This window comes from Poromitra crassiceps, assembly GCF_964638095.1.
Source record: "Poromitra crassiceps genome assembly, chromosome: 9".
In the NCBI taxonomy this organism is placed as follows: domain Eukaryota; kingdom Metazoa; phylum Chordata; class Actinopteri; order Beryciformes; family Melamphaidae; genus Poromitra; species Poromitra crassiceps.
The window spans coordinates 54,405,149-54,424,329 of record NC_139630.1 but is presented as its reverse complement, the minus strand read 5'-3'; the positions used below and the strand labels follow the sequence as shown (position 1 = coordinate 54,424,329).

The window sequence follows — 19,181 nt, the reverse complement described above, 5'->3', positions numbered from 1 at the left end:
CAAACATCTTTATTGACAATATAAATTACATAGACACAAGGCAAACATTCATAGAGACAAAACAATCACAAACAAAGACGTTATACAGACAATACAGATTTCAATAAATAAATTAACACATCCGTTTTTGCTGTGATGACCTCTGGTGAGGAATCAAATGAAATGATGTAGGCTATTTGTTGATTTATGTGTTGAATAGGCTACTTTCTGGCGGATGGATGTTTATATTATGTGGTCAGTCTTGGATTAGCTATAGGCTAGCCTTCATTTTGTTATTGAAATCTTATGCTTGGAAATGTGTAGGACTGATGATGACGGCTGCTTGGGTGAAAGTTGTGGGGTAGAAACGCCTATGACGTTATGTTTGTAACATCAATCAGTTACGTTTTTGGGCTTGTGGCTATATACTTTGAGGCATTTTGCATTTATGGGCATATATATATCAACTATAGTTGATGTCAGTAGGTCTACATGACGACTTCTGCGTTGTTCATACAAACCTCTCTCTCCCCTGCCTGGCTGGAGCGTTTTTGCGCTCTCGCCCTGCGGCGGAGAGATGCCTCTGTGCCGCCTCTCGGGTATGTTGGCCGGTCGGTAGAGGACACGTTATAGGCGGAAAAATCAAAAATAGACGGGGCAACTTCAGGCTTTAGTCTGTTGCTCCGGCGAACCACTAGCATTCCAGACTCAAACATCTTCTCCTCGACGTAGTCTTCATCCAGAAAATGCTCACTGCAAACCCTGGAATCAGGGCCCATTGGAGGATTGTCTCTCTTCATTGCCGCTAGCCATTGCCGCAGCACCGTCTTCCGTTTCAGTGGCAATTTATGGAAATGGATGGATGGTTAGGATGGATTAGCTTTGACCCTGTAAAACTGGTTCTTACACCCAGGAGCAATGCAGTACCCAGCTAGCAATCTGCCGCTGCCGCTAGTGGCCCGTGGTCGCATTTTGAGCGGCCGGGCGGCGGTGGCATTCCTTCAGCGGCCATCCGGCGGCCCACTGGAGGATGCCGCTACCTTCACTCTGGCGGAATGCCGCTGGAGGGCTAGCAGCGGCAGGCCGTCGGCAAGCCGCCAAGAATTTTCCCTCTCTAAGTACCACATCAGCGCTGGAGGGGCGCTGGTGTCTGGCCGTCGGCAGATAGGCCAAGATACTCCATCCATTAAACTGCATTCATAAGCATTATGAAACTATAGCTCTAATTTGAAACGATGGGCTAAGTTCTGTTCTCTTTTGTTTGAAAGAGACTATTTAATGGATTTCTGTTTTTATTAGGCTACACAAAGGCAAAAATACCTTCACAGCATTCGAAAATGAACTTAGCAAGATTTTCCAAAGCTCTATAGGCCTATGGATGAAAAACACAAATGCCCAAAAATTATACATTGTATTTGAGAAGTTTATTGTAGCCTATTTAATTTCTGTAGTAATTGTTTTGTCCGTGCAGCATTTACTTTTTATTTATGTTGTTCTCTCAAATTTTTGGGTTAGTCTTTGAATTAAAAAACATAGTGGACAAACATTTCTAATCACCTGTGTTGGAATGTTCTTTGAATACCAGAAATCAAAATCAATAGCTTATAAATTCACTTTATTGAATTGTTCACGCCTGAGTCGTAAACCAGAGCAAATTAAAATACAACCGGATGGATGTTGGACTTTGAATGGTTTTGAATGACCAAGCAAAGTGGTCTATAGCTTATGTGCTTGATAGTGCATCCATGGCCTAGCCACTTGACTTGATGTCTAGTGCAGTGGTTCTCAAACTTTAAACTGACACAAATTAGACAACGGAGCCTCATTTGATAATATTTTGTCCCAACTGATATGATTTTTAGCTTTTGTGACTACCCTCCCATGTGTGGTCGTCACAATGTTTTATAATATAAAGTGTATGAAACCCATGACCAAAATACTCATGCATTCTGTCATTGTGTTACTTATCTTTGGAATTCTTCTGAAAATGAATTACTTTTTTTGCTGGGTATACCCCTGGAAGCCCCTCAAGGACCCCTGGGGGTACCTGGACCCCACTTTGAGAACCTCTGTAGATTTTTTTTAATCAAAAAGCTCATTTCTGGCAGTTTGTAAGTAAATAAATAAATAAATAAAATTACTGTAATTAAAAAAAAAATCCATTGTTCTCAGGTGGGACAAGGCCCAAAATGATCACTGTAAGCAGAGTATTGATCACTATAAGCAAATTATTCATAACAGCATGGAATAATTCAGGACCAAGGTTTTTGATCAATATAAGCAGTTGATCACTATAAGTATGTATATATATATATATACACACAGATCCTTTCCCAAAAATTTGAATATCATGGAAAGTTTTCTTCCATAATTCCTTTCAAAAAGTGAAACTTTCATAGATTATAGATTCATTACACACAAAGTGAAATATTTCTAGCCTTTATTTGTTTCATTTTTCATAATTTTGGCCTACAGCTCCAGAAGACCCCCAATACAGTATTTCAAGAAAGTATTATAGTGTGAAGAAAATCAGCAGTTACTTCTCAGTTATGACTGACTCCAGCCTCAGTCCACTCCCTCTGAATCTCTGCCAAATTTTTTGAATCGTCTTTGCTTGACAATCCGCTGAAGTCCACGGTTATCCATGTTATTTCCATGATATTCAATTTTTTTTAAAGGATCTGTATGTGTGTGTGTGTGTGTGTGTGTGTGTGTGTGTGTGTGTGTGTGTGTGTGTGTGTGTGTGTACACAAAGGGGAAAAAATCATTTTAGGAGTAGAATGTGAATCTGTATGAATTTTGCAATACAGATGTGGAGACAAAAGATCACTTTTTTCCCCTGCAAAATTACTTATAATTGGCCTAATTTTAATTTATGGATAATCTAGCATTGATGCATTTCTACTTGAACATGTCAAATTTGGAATGTTTATAGAAGATAGCAACATATTTTTGGCAAAATATTGTATAGGCCTACACAAAATTTAAGGCACAACAGGGCTGTGTCTACCCAGTTGTAGCCTAATTTAACCTCTGGAACAATTGTTTTGTCCCTGGAATATAAATAAATAAATAAATAAATAAATAAATAAATAAAGTGCAAATAATAATAGGTAGATGTCCAAGAAGAATAAACGTGGGTCATTTATTCACTGGGTATGCAGTGTTATATTTTTCAGCCAGATGCAGGATGATGGCTCGCTCTCTCTCTCTCTCTCTCTCTCTCTCTCTCTCTCTCTCTCTCTCTCTCTCTCTCTCTCTCTCTCTCTCTCTCTCTCTCTCTCTCTCTCTCTCTCTCTCTCTCTCTCTCTCTCTCTACTTTATTACACTGGTCAGGTCTGCACTGCAGTCTATATATCCCCCCCCCCATGTCTCATCTGTATCCATTTGTCTGATGTTGTTTTTGTGTGTGTAATGTTAACAGTTTGAAATAAAGATTATTGGGAGGGAGGGGGGGGGGGGGGGTTGAGAGTGACGATGGGAAGTGAAGAATTTTGGCACTTTTGCGTTGCCGTAGTGTGACGTTGTGTCTGCGTCCAGGCCATTGAGGCTACGTGTGTCCTGGCGCCATTTTATGAATGGGATTTCAGGAAGCAAACATGCGCCGAGTACTGATAGCAACAATCTTTGAAAAAGTCGTTTTAAACCATGACTTGTCTTCACCTATCTACAAAACACAGGACTGATTATAAAAGCGATATACGGACAATAACAGACCGGTTGGTGGCGATCATCCGCTGCCTTCTTGCAACTTCATCACAAGAAAAACAAGACGTGCACGACAACAAAGAACACTGAAAACTTCGGGGCTCTTTGAAAAGCAGATCGGTAAGAATATTTAACGCTATATTTGTAAATCCTATTGTGCTCTGCTGCGATCTTACCATTAGCCATTTCGCTGGTTAGGCAGATAACAACAAGTTAGATGGCTAATAGTTAAATGTCGTTGTGTAGTCAGCTTTTTGTGTTACACATAGGCCTACAAGTAGCAGAGGCTAGCGTTAGCCACTCTACCCAGTGAAGAAATGCATGGGCCATCTACATATTGTTAAAAACCTTCCACGTTTCTTGGAGTAAAACGTAAAAAGGCATCGGTTGCAAACATCTATTTTGTGCTCATTCTGGATATATCAATACACCATTAACGGTGTTATTCGGCCGTTTAACGTTAACGTACATAATTCCGTTTGCTTTCGCGGCTATAAACAGACAATTGATTAAACTAACGTTACAGAGTACAGCCCATTGTTAGTGTGTTGCTGCTCACGTTAATTTACTGCGTGCATATTCTTCTGTTTGCGTGCACGGCCATGTAAGATGAGATCAAAACTAACGTTACAGACCGTTACAGTCTGTGACTGTTAGTCTGTAAATCGTTTGTATTATTTATTTCCTTTTACCCCCACACTGATGCAAGCTCTATTTTGGACCAAACAGGCTTGAGATGAGCCATATGAAGCTGCTAGAGTCCAGCAGCTGCATAAATACAAAAATGTGAAATTATTATCGCTTATCGGACAAGAGAAGCAGATATTTGTCTGTTATAGGTATCAGCTCAAAAATCCCTCCTAGCAGCATCATAAAAGGCATTCAAATAGCTATTTTATTTTTCTAATGTAGCTCCCTTTGTTTGTTTCAGGTTGGGCCAATGGACAGCTTTGTCAGAGACACATTGGCGGAGTGGCAACTTCAAGACCTCGTAGATAGTTTTAAAGGTAAGGTTTCTATTTTATTTTTTATAAATATTCTTATGGAAAATTATTATTTCTTTAGCCGTAGCTTGGCCTCGCCTGCCCTATTGGCACGCCCGTGTGTGTGTGTGTTGCTCTCACTAAATATTATTGCATCAGTGATGTCACAATGCCTCCATGTGTAGGTGTGTGTGTGCCCCCCGCCCCCCTTTTTGTTTTAATACATATAAAATTGTACTTCAACAAACTGTAATGACTAGTCTTCATGTCCTCAATCTTTCTTGTTCACCTCTCGTCCATCTCTCTCCGCTGCATAGCTGGGTTTCGGAGGAGCCGGCCTTGTCCACCACGTGCAACGCCGTCAAAGAGAAAAAGACCTGTGACTCCCTCTGCCTGCAAGTGTTCTCGAGTCCAGGAGTCCAAGTCCAGGACTCGTGACTCGACTCGAGGCACTCGTGACTCGGACTTGGCTATCCGCCTCTTCAATGAGACCCGAAAGCCTCCACAAGCCCATGCCCCCCATGGACTTATCCCACAGACACTTGAAGACACTTGACATCTTTCATATGGACATTATTATCCCACGGCCATGGACACAACCATTACACATCACTTAAGGACTTACTGGGCATTTTATGGACTTATTACACGCCACGGACATTTACATGGACTCCACTATGTCACTTTCAAGGTCTGTTACTTTGCACTTTAATGCAAATTAATTTGAAAATTGCCTTTCTGTCTGCCTGATTTGTATTGCTGCGCTGCATACTGCACAAAGACAAATTCCTCATTTGTAACATGTTCATTATGGCTATTAAGTAAGCTTGAATCTTGAGACTATTGTTTATTTATATACTAGACTCCCCCTGCTAGTATTGACTTACAATCATTACAGTCCTTGATAATTACCCACCTATAATAACACACAATTTTATATAAAATTTACTTTTTGGAACACGGTGGAAAAGGAATATCTATGATGTGCTGCTGTGCGTGACTTTATGCCTGTTTTCTATTTGTATCTTTATGACTGTTTTATTTGACTATTGCACTATTTAAGGCAGATTTTGCTTTGCTTTGTTTTTTTTTATACATTATTTTTGGCTTGATGTGTTTTTTTTAATATATAGCCTACATAATATGCAACATATAGCTACAGAGTTGTCAAGTTTTTTGCTATTTGCAATGCACAGTTGTCAAATCATCATCCTTTGATTGATTTCTTATGTCCATAAATAAAATAACAAAAAGTTCACGGATCTGTTCTCCTTTAAATTATTATTGTTGTATGAATACTCACATGTTATCATTTAAATCATTGTAATTATGTGCATTATTGAAGTGGTTCTCAACCTTTTTTAACCAAATAGGCTACCTCAGAAATTACCACCATATTTAAGTATGAGAGGAAGGGAGCCCTGCCAGTGGAGAAGCACTGCATGCATGCATTAGCATAACAATGTATATGGGGGCTGGGAGGTGCAATACCAGCGGCATGCCATCAGCGTGCCGTGCAAGGGCCGCTGGCTGTGTACGCTGGCGGACCGCCAGCGAGCCACCCCGGCGGACCGCTGTTTCACCGACTAGCACGACCGCAGCGGAGCCGCTGCGGCTGCCGACGGTGGCCCGCCGAATTGGTCTCCGGCTTGCCGCCGGCGGCCCGCCCATGATCTGCTAGCTGGGTAGTGACCTCCTTTACGTTTTCTTTTGTCTTGTGGCTCGTCAGTCTCCATCTTTCACTGCTACTGTACTATTGTCACTCGCTGTCACTGTGTACTGTTTGAACAGTCCCGCCATACACCACCCGGTGACGTCAGAGCGTGCGAGCGTGCAATATGGCTGCGCCCTTGTCATGGAAGCTGAAACAGATTTTCGTTTTTCTTTTATATGGTTATATTTATCATGGTTGTTACATAATCATTGATTAGAGTGGGAACTCATTTAATTAAATATGCTAATTTCATTGACTGCTTCAGTGGGTGCATCTCATTGTAAAATTGGACTCGGCCCAAATTGGGCTTCAAACGACCCAAATTGGGCTTCAAACGACTCAAATTGGGCTTCAAATGGCCCAAATCTGGCTTCAAACGACCCAAATTGGGCTTCAAACGGCCCTCGGTCGCCGGCACGCGCGTCGGCCCGTATCGGCCTGGCCTGCTTGATGCCCGGCCTGAATTATGATCCCAGTCCGCCCCTGTGTGTGTGTGTGTGTGTGTGTGTGTGTGTGTGTGTGTGTGTGTGTGTGTGTGTGTGTGTGTGTGTGTGTGTGTGTGTGTGTGTGTGTGTGTGTGTGTGTGTGTGCCCCTGCTAGTGATCCATGAATTTAGTGAAACTATACGGTAACGTTAAGCAAGCAAACTAGGAGAGGGTTTTTGTCGCCAAGCAGTCAGTCTCAGACTTTGAAAAGCCCTGTTGTTGTTGTTGTTGTTGTTGTTGTTGTTGTTGTTGTTGTTGTTGTTGTTGTTGTTGTTGTTGTTGTTGTTGTAAAGTATTTTAGCATTCTGGTAATACAAGAATATAAACTAGTGCATTAAGTCCTTAAGTGAGCTTTTGTGCTGTGGCAGATGGAGGAAGCAGTCAGCGATCAGCCCAGGGGGAAGGACAGACAGCCTCGTGTAGCGGAGGAGAACACAAACCAACTGGCCTATTGTGTGACTGACACTCCTCCCTGGTACCTGTGCATCATGTTGGCCTTTCAGGTAGGTGTACGTACGCCGTCGCCTACCCACGCTGTCACCTGCCCACTCTGTCACCTACCCACGCCGTCGCCTACCCACGCCGTCACCTACCCACGCTGTCACCTACCCACGCTGTCACCTACCCACGCTGTCACCTACCCACGCTGTCACCTACCCACGCTGTCACCTACCCACGCTGTCACCTGATATTGGACTTAAACATTGTATGGATTTTAAGGCCCAATTTAAAAACTCACTTTTTAGGATAACATTTATCTAGTTGCTTGCTTTGTTTTTTTTTACGATATTTGATGCGTACAGTTGCTTGCGGTTTCTACCGTCTTTTACGTATTATTCACTGTTTGTATATGTATGTTTTTTTATGTAGGCTTTTTATTTTCTTACTTGTGAAGCACATTGTACGTGTGTAAGGAGCTGGTTGGTTACTCAAGAATAGTGAATCACAACTGCGAGAGGTCGTTGAGCATACATGCAGGCATAAATAAACAAATACATAAATAAATACATAAATACATAAATACATAAATACATAAATAAATACATAAATAAATACATAAATAAATAAATAAATAAATAAATAAATAAATAAATAAATAAATAAATGCAGGCATAAATAAATACATAAATAAATAAATAAATAAATAAATACATAAATAAATATATATATACATGCAGGCATAAATAAATAAATACATAAAGGTTCACACACACACACACACACACACACACACACACACACACACACACACACACACACACACACACACACACACACTCCAACACGTCTGAATGCAGATCTCCTCCAGGCTGCCTGGCAGAGATAATTAGACTGACCAGATATTATGATTGGATTTCACACTTGAGCTTCTCTGAGGTTGTCTTGTATGAATAACTTGCTGGCTTCACGAGGCCATTGAGCCAATACAGTAATTGAGTCCATTTAAAGGGATGTTTTTGAGATGTTTAACTGATATCCAGGTGTTGTTTGGGATAGAAGACAAATAAGACTATGCATTAACTCCACGTATAAGTGTATAGGTTGAACTGTGTTGGGCGCTAAATCGACAATTCATGTTTTTTCTGAGGTTAAAAAACCCCAAAGTAGGTGAATGTCATTGTGTCATAGTGTCTTACTTGAGTTAATTATGAGGTATAGGAGGTGTCATGATTGCTGTTTTTCTGTCTTCTCATAATCCTATCATGTCCTGCCTTATGTCCTCTCCTCTCTCCAGCATTACCTGACATCATGTCCTGCCCTATGTCCTCTCCTCTCTCCAGCATTACCTGACAGCATGTCCTGCCCTATGTCCTCTCCTCTCTCCAGCATTACCTGACATCATGTCCTGTCCTATGTCCTCTCCTCTCTCCAGCATTACCTGACATCATGTCCTGTCCTATGTCCTCTCCTCTCTCCAGCATTACCTGACATCATGTCCTGTCCTATGTCCTCTCCTCTCTCCAGCATTACCTGACAGCATGTCCTGTCCTATGTCCTCTCCTCTCTCCAGCATTACCTGACATCATGTCCTGCCCTATGTCCTCTCCTCTCTCCAGCATTACCTGACATCATGTCCTGTCCTATGTCCTCTCCTCTCTCCAGCATTACCTGACATCATGTCCTGTCCTATGTCCTCTCCTCTCTCCAGCATTACCTGACATCATGTCCTGTCCTATGTCCTCTCCTCTCTCCAGCATTACCTGACATCATGTCCTGTCCTATGTCCTCTCCTCTCTCCAGCATTACCTGACATCATGTCCTGCCCTATGTCCTCTCCTCTCTCCAGCATTACCTGGCATCATGTCCTGTCCTATGTCCTCTCCTCTCTCCAGCATTACCTGACATCATGTCCTGTCCTATGTCCTCTCCTCTCTCCAGCATTACCTGACATCATGTCCTGTCCTATGTCCTCTCCTCTCTCCAGCATTACCTGACAGCATGTCCTGTCCTATGTCCTCTCCTCTCTCCAGCATTACCTGACGTCATGTCCTGCCCTATGTCCTCTCCTCTCTCCAGCATTACCTGACATCATGTCCTGTCCTATGTCCTCTCCTCTCTCCAGCATTACCTGACATCATGTCCTGTCCTATGTCCTCTCCTCTCTCCAGCATTACCTGACATCATGTCCTGTCCTATGTCCTCTCCTCTCTCCAGCATTACCTGACATCATGTCCTGTCCTATGTCCTCTCCTCTCTCCAGCATTACCTGACAGCATGTCCTGTCCTATGTCCTCTCCTCTCTCCAGCATTACCTGACATCATGTCCTGTCCTATGTCCTCTCCTCTCTCCAGCATTACCTGACATCATGTCCTGTCCTATGTCCTCTCCTCTCTCCAGCATTACCTGACATCATGTCCTGTCCTATGTCCTCTCCTCTCTCCAGCATTACCTGACATCATGTCCTGCCCTATGTCCTCTCCTCTCTCCAGCATTACCTGACATCATGTCCTGTCCTATGTCCTCTCCTCTCTCCAGCATTACCTGACATCATGTCCTGTCCTATGTCCTCTCCTCTCTCCAGCATTACCTGACATCATGTCCTGTCCTATGTCCTCTCCTCTCTCCAGCATTACCTGACATCATGTCCTGCCCTATGTCCTCTCCTCTCTCCAGCATTACCTGACATCATGTCCTGCCCTATGTCCTCTCCTCTCTCCAGCATTACCTGACATCATGTCCTGTCCTATGTCCTCTCCTCTCTCCAGCATTACCTGACATCATGTCCTGTCCTATGTCCTCTCCTCTCTCCAGCATTACCTGACATCATGTCCTGTCCTATGTCCTCTCCTCTCTCCAGCATTACCTGACATCATGTCCTGTCCTATGTCCTCTCCTCTCTCCAGCATTACCTGACATCATGTCCTGTCCTATGTCCTCTCCTCTCTCCAGCATTACCTGACAGCATTTGGTGGGATCATCTCCATCCCTCTCATCCTTTCGGAGGGTCTCTGTCTGCAGCACGACAGCCTGACCCAGAGCCAGCTCATTAGCACCATCTTCTTCGTCTCCGGGCTGTGCACCCTCCTGCAGGTCACCTTCGGGGTCAGGTGAGCAGGAAGTGGTGTTGTGTTGACATGTTGTGTTGGTCAGGTGAGCAGGAGGTAGTGTTGTGTTGACATGTTGTGTTGGTCAGGTGAGCAGGAGGTAGTGTTGTGTTGACATGTTGTGTTGGTCAGGTGAGCAGGAGGTGGTGTTGTGTTGACATGTTGTGTTGGTCAGGTGAGCAGGAGGTGGTGTTGTGTTGACATGTTGTGTTGGTCAGGTGAGCAGGAGGTAGTGTTGTGTTGACATGTTGTGTTGGTCAGGTGAGCAGGAGGTGGTGTTGTGTTGACATGTTGTGTTGGTCAGGTGAGCAGGAGGTAGTGTTGTGTTGACATGTTGTGTTGGTCAGGTGAGCAGGAGGTAGTGTTGTGTTGACATGTTGTGTTGGTCAGGTGAGCAGGAGGTGGTGTTGTGTTGACATGTTGTGTTGGTCAGGTGAGCAGGAGGTAGTGTTGTGTTGACATGTTGTGTTGGTCAGGTGAGCAGGAGGTAGTGTTGTGTTGACATGTTGTGTTGGTCAGGTGAGCAGGAGGTGGTGTTGTGTTGACATGTTGTGTTGGTCAGGTGAGCAGGAGGTAGTGTTGTGTTGACATGTTGTGTTGGTCAGGTGAGCAGGAGGTGGTGTTGTGTTGACATGTTGTGTTGGTCAGATGAGCAGGAGGTAGTGTTGTGTTGGTCAGGTGAGCAGGAGGTAGTGTTGTGTTGACATGTTGTGTTGGTCAGGTGAGCAGGAGGTAGTGTTGTGTTGACATGTTGTGTTGGTCAGGTGAGCAGGAGGTAGTGTTGTGTTGACATGTTGTGTTGGTCAGGTGAGCAGGAGGTAGTGTAGTGTTGACATGTTGTGTTGGTCAGGTGAGCAGGAGGTGGTGTTGTGTTGACATGTTGTGTTGGTCAGGTGAGCAGGAGGTGGTGTTGTGTTGACATGTTGTGTTGGTCAGGTGAGCAGGAGGTAGTGTTGTGTTGACATGTTGTGTTGGTCAGGTGAGCAGGAGGTAGTGTTGTGTTGACATGTTGTGTTGGTCAGGTGAGCAGGAGGTAGTGTAGTGTTGACATGTTGTGTTGGTCAGGTGAGCAGGAGGTAGTGTAGTGTTGACATGTTGTGTTGGTCAGGTGAGCAGGAGGTGGTGTTGTGTTGACATGTTGTGTTGGTCAGGTGAGCAGGAGGTAGTGTTGTGTTGACATGTTGTGTTGGTCAGGTGAGCAGGAGGTAGTGTTGTGTTGACATGTTGTGTTGGTCAGGTGAGCAGGTGGTGGTGTTGTGTTGACATGTTGTGTTGGTCAGGTGAGCAGGAGGTGGTGTTGTGTTGACATGTTGTGTTGGTCAGGTGAGCAGGAGGTGGTGTTGTGTTGACATGTTGTGTTGGTCAGGTGAGCAGGAGGTAGTGTAGTGTTGACATGTTGTGTTGGTCAGGTGAGCAGGAGGTGGTGTTGTGTTGACATGTTGTGTTGGTCAGGTGAGCAGGAGGTGGTGTTGTGTTGACATGTTGTGTTGGTCAGGTGAGCAGGAGGTGGTGTTGTGTTGACATGTTGTGTTGGTCAGGTGAGCAGGAGGTGGTGTTGTGTTGACATGTTGTGTTGGTCAGGTGAGCAGGAGGTAGTGTTGTGTTGACATGTTGTGTTGGTCAGGTGAGCAGGAGGTAGTGTTGTGTTGACATGTTGTGTTGGTCAGGTGAGCAGGAGGTAGTGTTGTGTTGACATGTTGTGTTGGTCAGGTGAGCAGGAGGTAGTGTTGTGTTGACATGTTGTGTTGGTCAGGTGAGCAGGAAGTGGTGTTGTCTTGACATGTTATGTTGGTCAGGTGAGCAGGAGGTAGTGTTGTGTTGACATGTTGTGTTGGTCAGGTGAGCAGGAGGTAGTGTTGTGTTGACATGTTGTGTTGGTCAGGTGAGCAGGAGGTAGTGTTGTGTTGACATGTTGTGTTGGTCAGGTGAGCAGGAGGTAGTGTTGTGTTGACATGTTGTGTTGGTCAGGTGAGCAGGAGGTGGTGTTGTGTTGACATGTTGTGTTGGTCAGGTGAGCAGGAGGTAGTGTTGTGTTGACATGTTGTGTTGGTCAGGTGAGCAGGAGGTGGTGTTGTGTTGGTCAGGTGAGCAGGAGGTGGTGTTGTGTTGGTCAGGTGAGCAGGAGGTGGTGTTGTGTTGACATGTTGTGTTGGTCAGGTGAGCAGGAGGTGGTGTTGTGTTGGTCAGGTGAGCAGGAGGTGGTGTTGTGTTGACATGTTGTGTTGGTCAGGTGAGCAGGAGGTGGTGTTGTGTTGGTCAGGTGAGCAGGAGGTGGTGTTGTGTTGACATGTTGTGTTGGTCAGGTGAGCAGGAGGTGGTGTTGTGTTGACATGTTGGAGCGCGTATCTGCAAGGTGTGTCCACATACCAGGAAGTATATACTGTAGCTCTGCGATTTTCTCACTGTAGCGGGTTAAGTCAACACATTCAATATTTTATTTATTAGCAGTTCTCTTAGAGGAAATGCACTTGTATTATATCACTTTTATTGTTTTGTTTGATCGCCAAATCAACAATATGTAAGTAATGTTTTGATATGATACTGCACCATATATTCAAGTTTTGATGCCCTCATATGAACCTGCAGGTTGTTCTTCCTCCTTGGTGGTTAATGGGACCGGGCGTGGCTCATTACTAAAAGCCGTCTGGACTGTGGCCCACAAGGACCGGAATGAATGATACTATTATGATTAATGATTCAATTAATGATCCCATAAAGGTCCTCTTTGATTATAAAGCAGTTTGATGAGGCTAGAAAACCAAGCCTCAAAAAGAGCTGCTTTGTGGCGTCACAAAGGGTCGCTCATTATCATTTTTGTAAGAAATGATAGGCTAACAAAGTCTTTTTTCAAAGCAGTTGAGCAGTTGCTACTGTCTATCTGAGAGTTTTTGCTGCGTGTCGCTGCTGGGCTGCAGTTTCTCACCTTTCACTCTTGAAACGGTTAGCCAATCAGAATAGAGCCTTGGTAAGGCTTTTAGAGAGATGCTAGAAATTGAATGCGTAAAAATTGAGTGGTTTTGGTACAGGAGGACGCACACAAACAACTTTTAACGGACCTCAAGGCAAAATAAAAAGTAAAATAAAACATTATGGGACCCCTAAGGTGTGACTTTGTTTATGTCATGTTAACACTTCTTAGTCAATGCATGAACTAACCAGATGGAACTAACTACAAAGGCATAAACATATGATTCAAATTTGCTAAGCTAATGCAGTTCAGAATACTGGAATTACATTCTGTTCATAACAAAGTCCTCCCTTTCACAGAACTTTGCCCCATTTGTACAACACCATCAATAACATACTGTATGACCTTAACTACTATAGGTTAAGGTTACTATAGGACAGGTTAAGGCAATGGTGTTGTAAAATGTTGCCCGCATCTTCGAGAGATAAGGAAATGCTTGCATGCAGAAAGTACTGTATTGTATGCAAAGGCTTACACATTAGTAGACACACAGATGGGCCATATATGTTACGCCCAGTGCAAGTGCAAGGGCAGGGGCGCTGGAACTCTTTTCAAGTAGGGGGTGCTGCAAGGAAGGGAGCCTCGCGGCGGCGCCCGCCCCCGTGTTTTAGCCATATTTAGAGGAATATCTCATTTTAAATTAACATTAGATTAGATTCTATTGTTGTGATGTCATTATTCAGTATTATCTCCTTTTCTCACTCACTTTCATGTCACCACCTTACTATTATATTTTATTATCTTATTCCAAACATAAAAAATAACATCTCCACCCTCTTTGCTTTGCTCATAGTCTTCAACTAAACCCTAAATATTGCAGTATAAAGTATATAAAACACATTTTAATTATAAATATATATATATATATACCGTATATAAAGAAAAGAAAGGGAGATTTTGAGTGCTAGAAACTAGCAAAGGTTTTGCCCTTGCCCTTGCTCTTGCACTGGGCGTTAAGATATGGCCCTGTGGTGGGATGTTGTACTCCACTAACTGTTTTGTTTCTAACTGACATGTTTCTCACTGGCCAGTTATGTTCATGCTCATCCTCAAAATGATGTCCTTCAGTCTGACTGAGGCTTCCTTCTCTTCCTCACTGTCTCTCTCTAGGCTTCCCATCCTCCAGGGTGGCACCTTTGCCCTGCTGTCTCCTGCCATGGCCATGTTGTCCATGCCACAGTGGGAGTGTCCCGCCTGGACCCAGAACGCCAGCCTGGTCAACACCTCCTCGCCTGTCTTCACAGAGGTGTGGCAGAGCCGCATGAGAGCAGTGAGTCCACACAAACTCTGCACACTGCACAAACGCTTTTGATAACGAGGAGCCAACAAAGATGGAATTGAAGACGGATGATGTATTTAGGTCAGGGGAGCAACCGAGCCCGTGCATTGCTATAGTTTAGGAGAAAGAGTTGTGGTGTTATAAGTGCGATAATGATCTTGGTCTGTTGTGTCCCTGTCTTCAGCTACAGGGCTCCATCATGGTGGGCTCTCTCTTCCAAATCCTGGTTGGTTGCACCGGCCTCATCGGCTTCCTCATGCGCTTCATTGGCCCCCTCACCATCGCCCCCACAGTGTCGCTCATAGGACTGTCACTGTACGATACAGCTGGAGTCAAGGCTGGCAACCACTGGGGCATTTCTGCTCTGTACGTAACCTCTCACTGTCATGGTCAATGTCTTTTTGTGCACTATCATGGACAGGGACATCTTTACTGTGTAAACAGCCTACAGCAGTGATACTCAACTTGCGGCCCGCGGGCCACACAGGGGCCCGCGGAATTGCCCAATGGAATTGCAAAAACAAAAAACAAAAAAATTACAGTGCACCTGAATGCAACATGCAAGATACCCGCTGAATAAGTGTCCAAATGTTCATGTCATTCTGGCCAATACTCCACTTCTGTTATAGCATTTCAGTCTGGAATATGGAATATCTTTCAATAATCTATGATTTAGCTGCTAAATTGTCAAATACTGCCGCCGTCTGCTCGCTACCCAGGCACTTATGTATGTACTTAACCTAACTAACTTAACCTAACTAACTATCCAGTGTGCACAACATTATCACACTAAACTCCGACTGACACCCCAAAAACCTACAATCTGCTACAGAAAAATGTATATTGTTTGTTTATTAACTGGCCCCTGGCCTTCTATCATTTCACGAAAGTGGCCCCCGGGCAAATCAAGTTGAGTATCCCTGCAAAGTTAGCACTGACCTGCTTCCTCCTCTGCTGCAGTCTAAAACTATATGCCTGTTAGAGCTGGGGGGGGTAGAATGAAGGCTGAGTCTGGCGTCGAGGCTGGGGGGCGGGGTGTTTATTTTGGGCAACAGCTCTCTTAAACTGTAATGTTACAAGTCAGATTTAGTACTTTCTGTTTAATAAAAAAAAATAGGATTGGATCAGTCTCTAATTTGTATGAAGAGGGTCCATGATGCTGATGCAGATGCTCTTGATAATCTTCTCTTACACACAGGACCGCAGTCCTGATCATTCTGTTCTCCCAGTACCTCTGTCAGATACCAGTCCCCATTCCTGCATACAACAAGACCAAGAAGCTGCACACCTCAAAGATCTACATCTTCCAGATCATCCCTGTACGTGCTCTGGATAGTCTTTACTCCTCCTGACTGTACGTGCTCTGGATAGTCTTTACTCCTCCTGACTGTACGTGCTCTGGATAGTCTTTACTCCTCCTGACTGTACGTGCTCTGGATAGTCTTTACTCCTCCTGACTGTACGTGCTCTGGATAGTCTTTACTCCTCCTGACACTTTCTGCACTGATCATCTGAAATACAGTGAGAGTGTGTGACCTGGTTACAACTGTCAATTTCTCTGTTATGGACACTAGCTCTGCTCTCCAAGTTGCTTTATTGATAAGAGTATACTGTATGTTGTAATCCACATTTTGTAGTATTTGATGGTGACCAGTACTCATAGTTGTAAACTAATATATTGATTAGGTTCTCCTGGGCATCGCCATCTCGTGGTTGGTCTGCTACCTCCTAACCATCTATGATGTCCTGCCACCTGATCCAGACCGGTATGGCCACCTGGCCCGTACTGACGTGAAGGGAAATGTGGTGGACCAGGCTTCCTGGTTCACATTTCCTTATCCTGGTAAGATCATACGTTTATATAACTTCGAGATGTCTTTTCTTTATTTAATTACATTTCGCATTATTTATTCTTTGAAAGGTGCTTTTTTTTAATAAACTTGGAAGAAGTATGATGAAAATTAAGATTATTATTGTTAGTATTCGTAGTAGTAGTAGTAGTAATTGTACTGTTGTTGTTGTTGTTGTTGTTGTTGTTGTTGTTGTTGTTGTTGTTGTAGTAGTAGTAGTATCAAGTATGGTTTATCATTCACAACACTGCTACTAGGCTACAATGTTCTGTATTCAGTAACAAACACCATTTTGACTCCACGTTAAGGACAGTGGGGCGTACCAACTGTAAGCCTGGCAGGGGTGATTGGCATTATGGCCGGTATAATATCCTCCATGATAGAGTCTGTGGGAGACTACCATGCATGTGCCAGACTGTCTGGAGCCCCTCCCCCTCCCAAGCACGCCATTAACCGGGGGATCACCATTGAGGGGATCGGTTCTCTGTTGGCGGGCGCCTATGGGACTGGCAATGGCACCACTTCCTTCAGTGAGAATGTGGGCGCCCTCGCTATCACCAAGGTGAGATCAGATATACAGTGGGATCAGATACAGTGAGATCAGATATACAGTGGGATCAGATACAGTGAGATCAGATATACAGTGGGATCAGATACAATGAGATCAGATATACGTACAGTGGGGTCAGATACAGTGAGATCAAAATGATCGAAATAATTCCTCTTTGGAGTGGAGCAACAGAAGAAGCAAGCATGCAACAAGATATATATATATATATATATATATATATATATATATATATATATATATATATATATATATATATATATACAGGATCCTCTCCAAAAAAAATTAATCTCATGGAAATACCATGGATGACCGTGGGCTTCAGCAGATTGTCAAGCAAAGATGATTAAAAGATGTTGGCGGAGATTCAGAGGGAGTGGAGTATATATATATATATATACTCAAACTCGACTGGAGACTTGAGCTAAGTTGCCATGGTCACACCTCTGCAATGCACCAATGTACTTACTCATACTCACTATTAAAAGACATAATAATGTGCTGTCCATGTGGCTACAGGTTGGCAGTCGAATAGTGATCTTCATAAGCGGAGTTCTCATGATTCTGATGGGGGTACTGGGTAAAGTTGGGGCTGTCTTCACCACCATCCCCACACCTGTGATTGGAGGGATGTTCGTCATCATGTTTGGGGTCATAAGTGCAGCTGGAATTTCTAATCTGCAGGTAAACGGCTCCATGGAACGCAATGTAAAAATTCATTGGGGGGCAGGTTATATATATTTCTGGCACATTTCCCACATGCTTTGCTTATAGAGGTTTTATTCTCAGGAAGTGTACTGACGCATGTCATTTTATAGTTTGCAGACATGAATTCCTCCAGGAATATCTTCATTTTTGGATTCTCCATGTTCTCTGCACTTGTCCTTCCAAACTGGATCCTCAAGAATCCTGATTTCTTAGCTACAGGTATAATGATCATCCAAGACATTACATTTCACTACCTGGGTATTTATTTATTTATTTATTTATTTATTTATTTATTTATTTATTTATTTATTTATTTATTTATTTATTTATTTATTTATTTATTTATTTATTTTTCAGGTAACTTACTATTGACTTCCACGTGGTGTAGAAGCTCCTTAGCCAACATGCTGTGATGTTGCTTTTCTTTTAGGAAAATGTGAAATTTAACATTTGTATTAACAGTTGTATTATACCACAGTCTTGTGAGCCTATAGTAAACACCAAATGACGCATAATAACGTGTTTTTAACTACCCTTTAGTAACTTACTATTACATTTCATTCATATTGATATGGTTGCTCTTTTGTTACTCAGGTGTTCAGGAGTTGGACCAGGTGTTGCACATATTGTTGACCACCAGCATGTTTATAGGAGGGTTCTTTGGCTTCTTCCTTGATAATACAATTCCCGGTAAGCTGTGAGTGAAATGCTTAGAGAAAAAGTGCAAATGCAAAGAAATTAATGCAACGATGTTGTTGTATTTTTACTTAGCAGTCCAATGCCAAGGGCATCCAGTAGCTTATATGTTTCTGATGTATTTTTCCTAACTAATATGAGCCAATTCTGTGAATGTAAAAATGTGATTATGAAGACAGGAGTGGCCTACCTGCTGTTCTAATAGCATCTCTCTGGCTGCATTAGGAACCAAGCAGGAGCGTGGCATCTTAGCCTGGAACAAAGTCCACCTCCAAGACTCGAGCAGCAGCTTGGTAACAGAAGATGTGTATGACCTCCCCTTTGGCATAAGCTCTTACCTGGCCTCCCACTCTTGGGTCCGTTACGTCCCTTTCTGCCGGTGGAAGGATCCGCTCTGCTCTGAGGACACGTCTGAGGAGGCTGTGAAGTCTCCGGTCAGCGAGCACCTGCCTGGGGGAGCACAGCATTCACAGGTCATCCAGGAAGTATCTCTGTAAGCCCATGACTTATTGCTTGTGAAATCAACATGGTTGCGTTTCCCAAATAAGAAGCTTCTTAAGGAGTTAAGAAGCTTCTTAAGGAGTTAAGAAGGCTCCAAAGAAGTGTTTCCCAAACGCCTTCTTAACAGCCTTCTTACCACATCGCTAAAGAAGGCTCTTAAGAAGGGTTCTGTTGAAAGGTGCTATATAAATCCACA

At 43.4% G+C, this 19,181-nt stretch overlaps 1 protein-coding gene and 1 long non-coding RNA gene across 2 annotated transcripts; both read left to right on the top strand.

Annotated features, from left to right (window-relative positions):
• The first annotated feature begins 3,571 nt into the window (after window positions 1–3,571).
• LOC310783024 lies at window positions 3,572–5,898 on the top strand. Its single transcript, XR_014553061.1, has 3 exons — window positions 3,572–3,807; window positions 4,619–4,694; window positions 4,988–5,898. It is a non-coding gene; the product is annotated as an uncharacterized lncRNA (long non-coding RNA).
• A 270-nt stretch (window positions 5,899–6,168) lies between these two features.
• Window positions 6,169–18,981, top strand: LOC310782408 (solute carrier family 23 member 1-like; the record flags this gene model as incomplete). The annotated part of the gene is made up of 12 exons (XM_083643068.1): window positions 6,169–6,294; window positions 7,238–7,372; window positions 10,261–10,418; window positions 14,494–14,653; window positions 14,847–15,028; window positions 15,861–15,981; window positions 16,349–16,505; window positions 16,821–17,074; window positions 17,600–17,764; window positions 17,899–18,007; window positions 18,383–18,478; window positions 18,710–18,981. The coding sequence occupies 12 exons, from the start codon at window positions 6,169–6,171 to the stop codon at window positions 18,979–18,981; spliced, it is 1,935 nt and encodes a 644-aa protein (XP_083499194.1).
• Window positions 18,982–19,181: the final 200 nt, after the last annotated feature.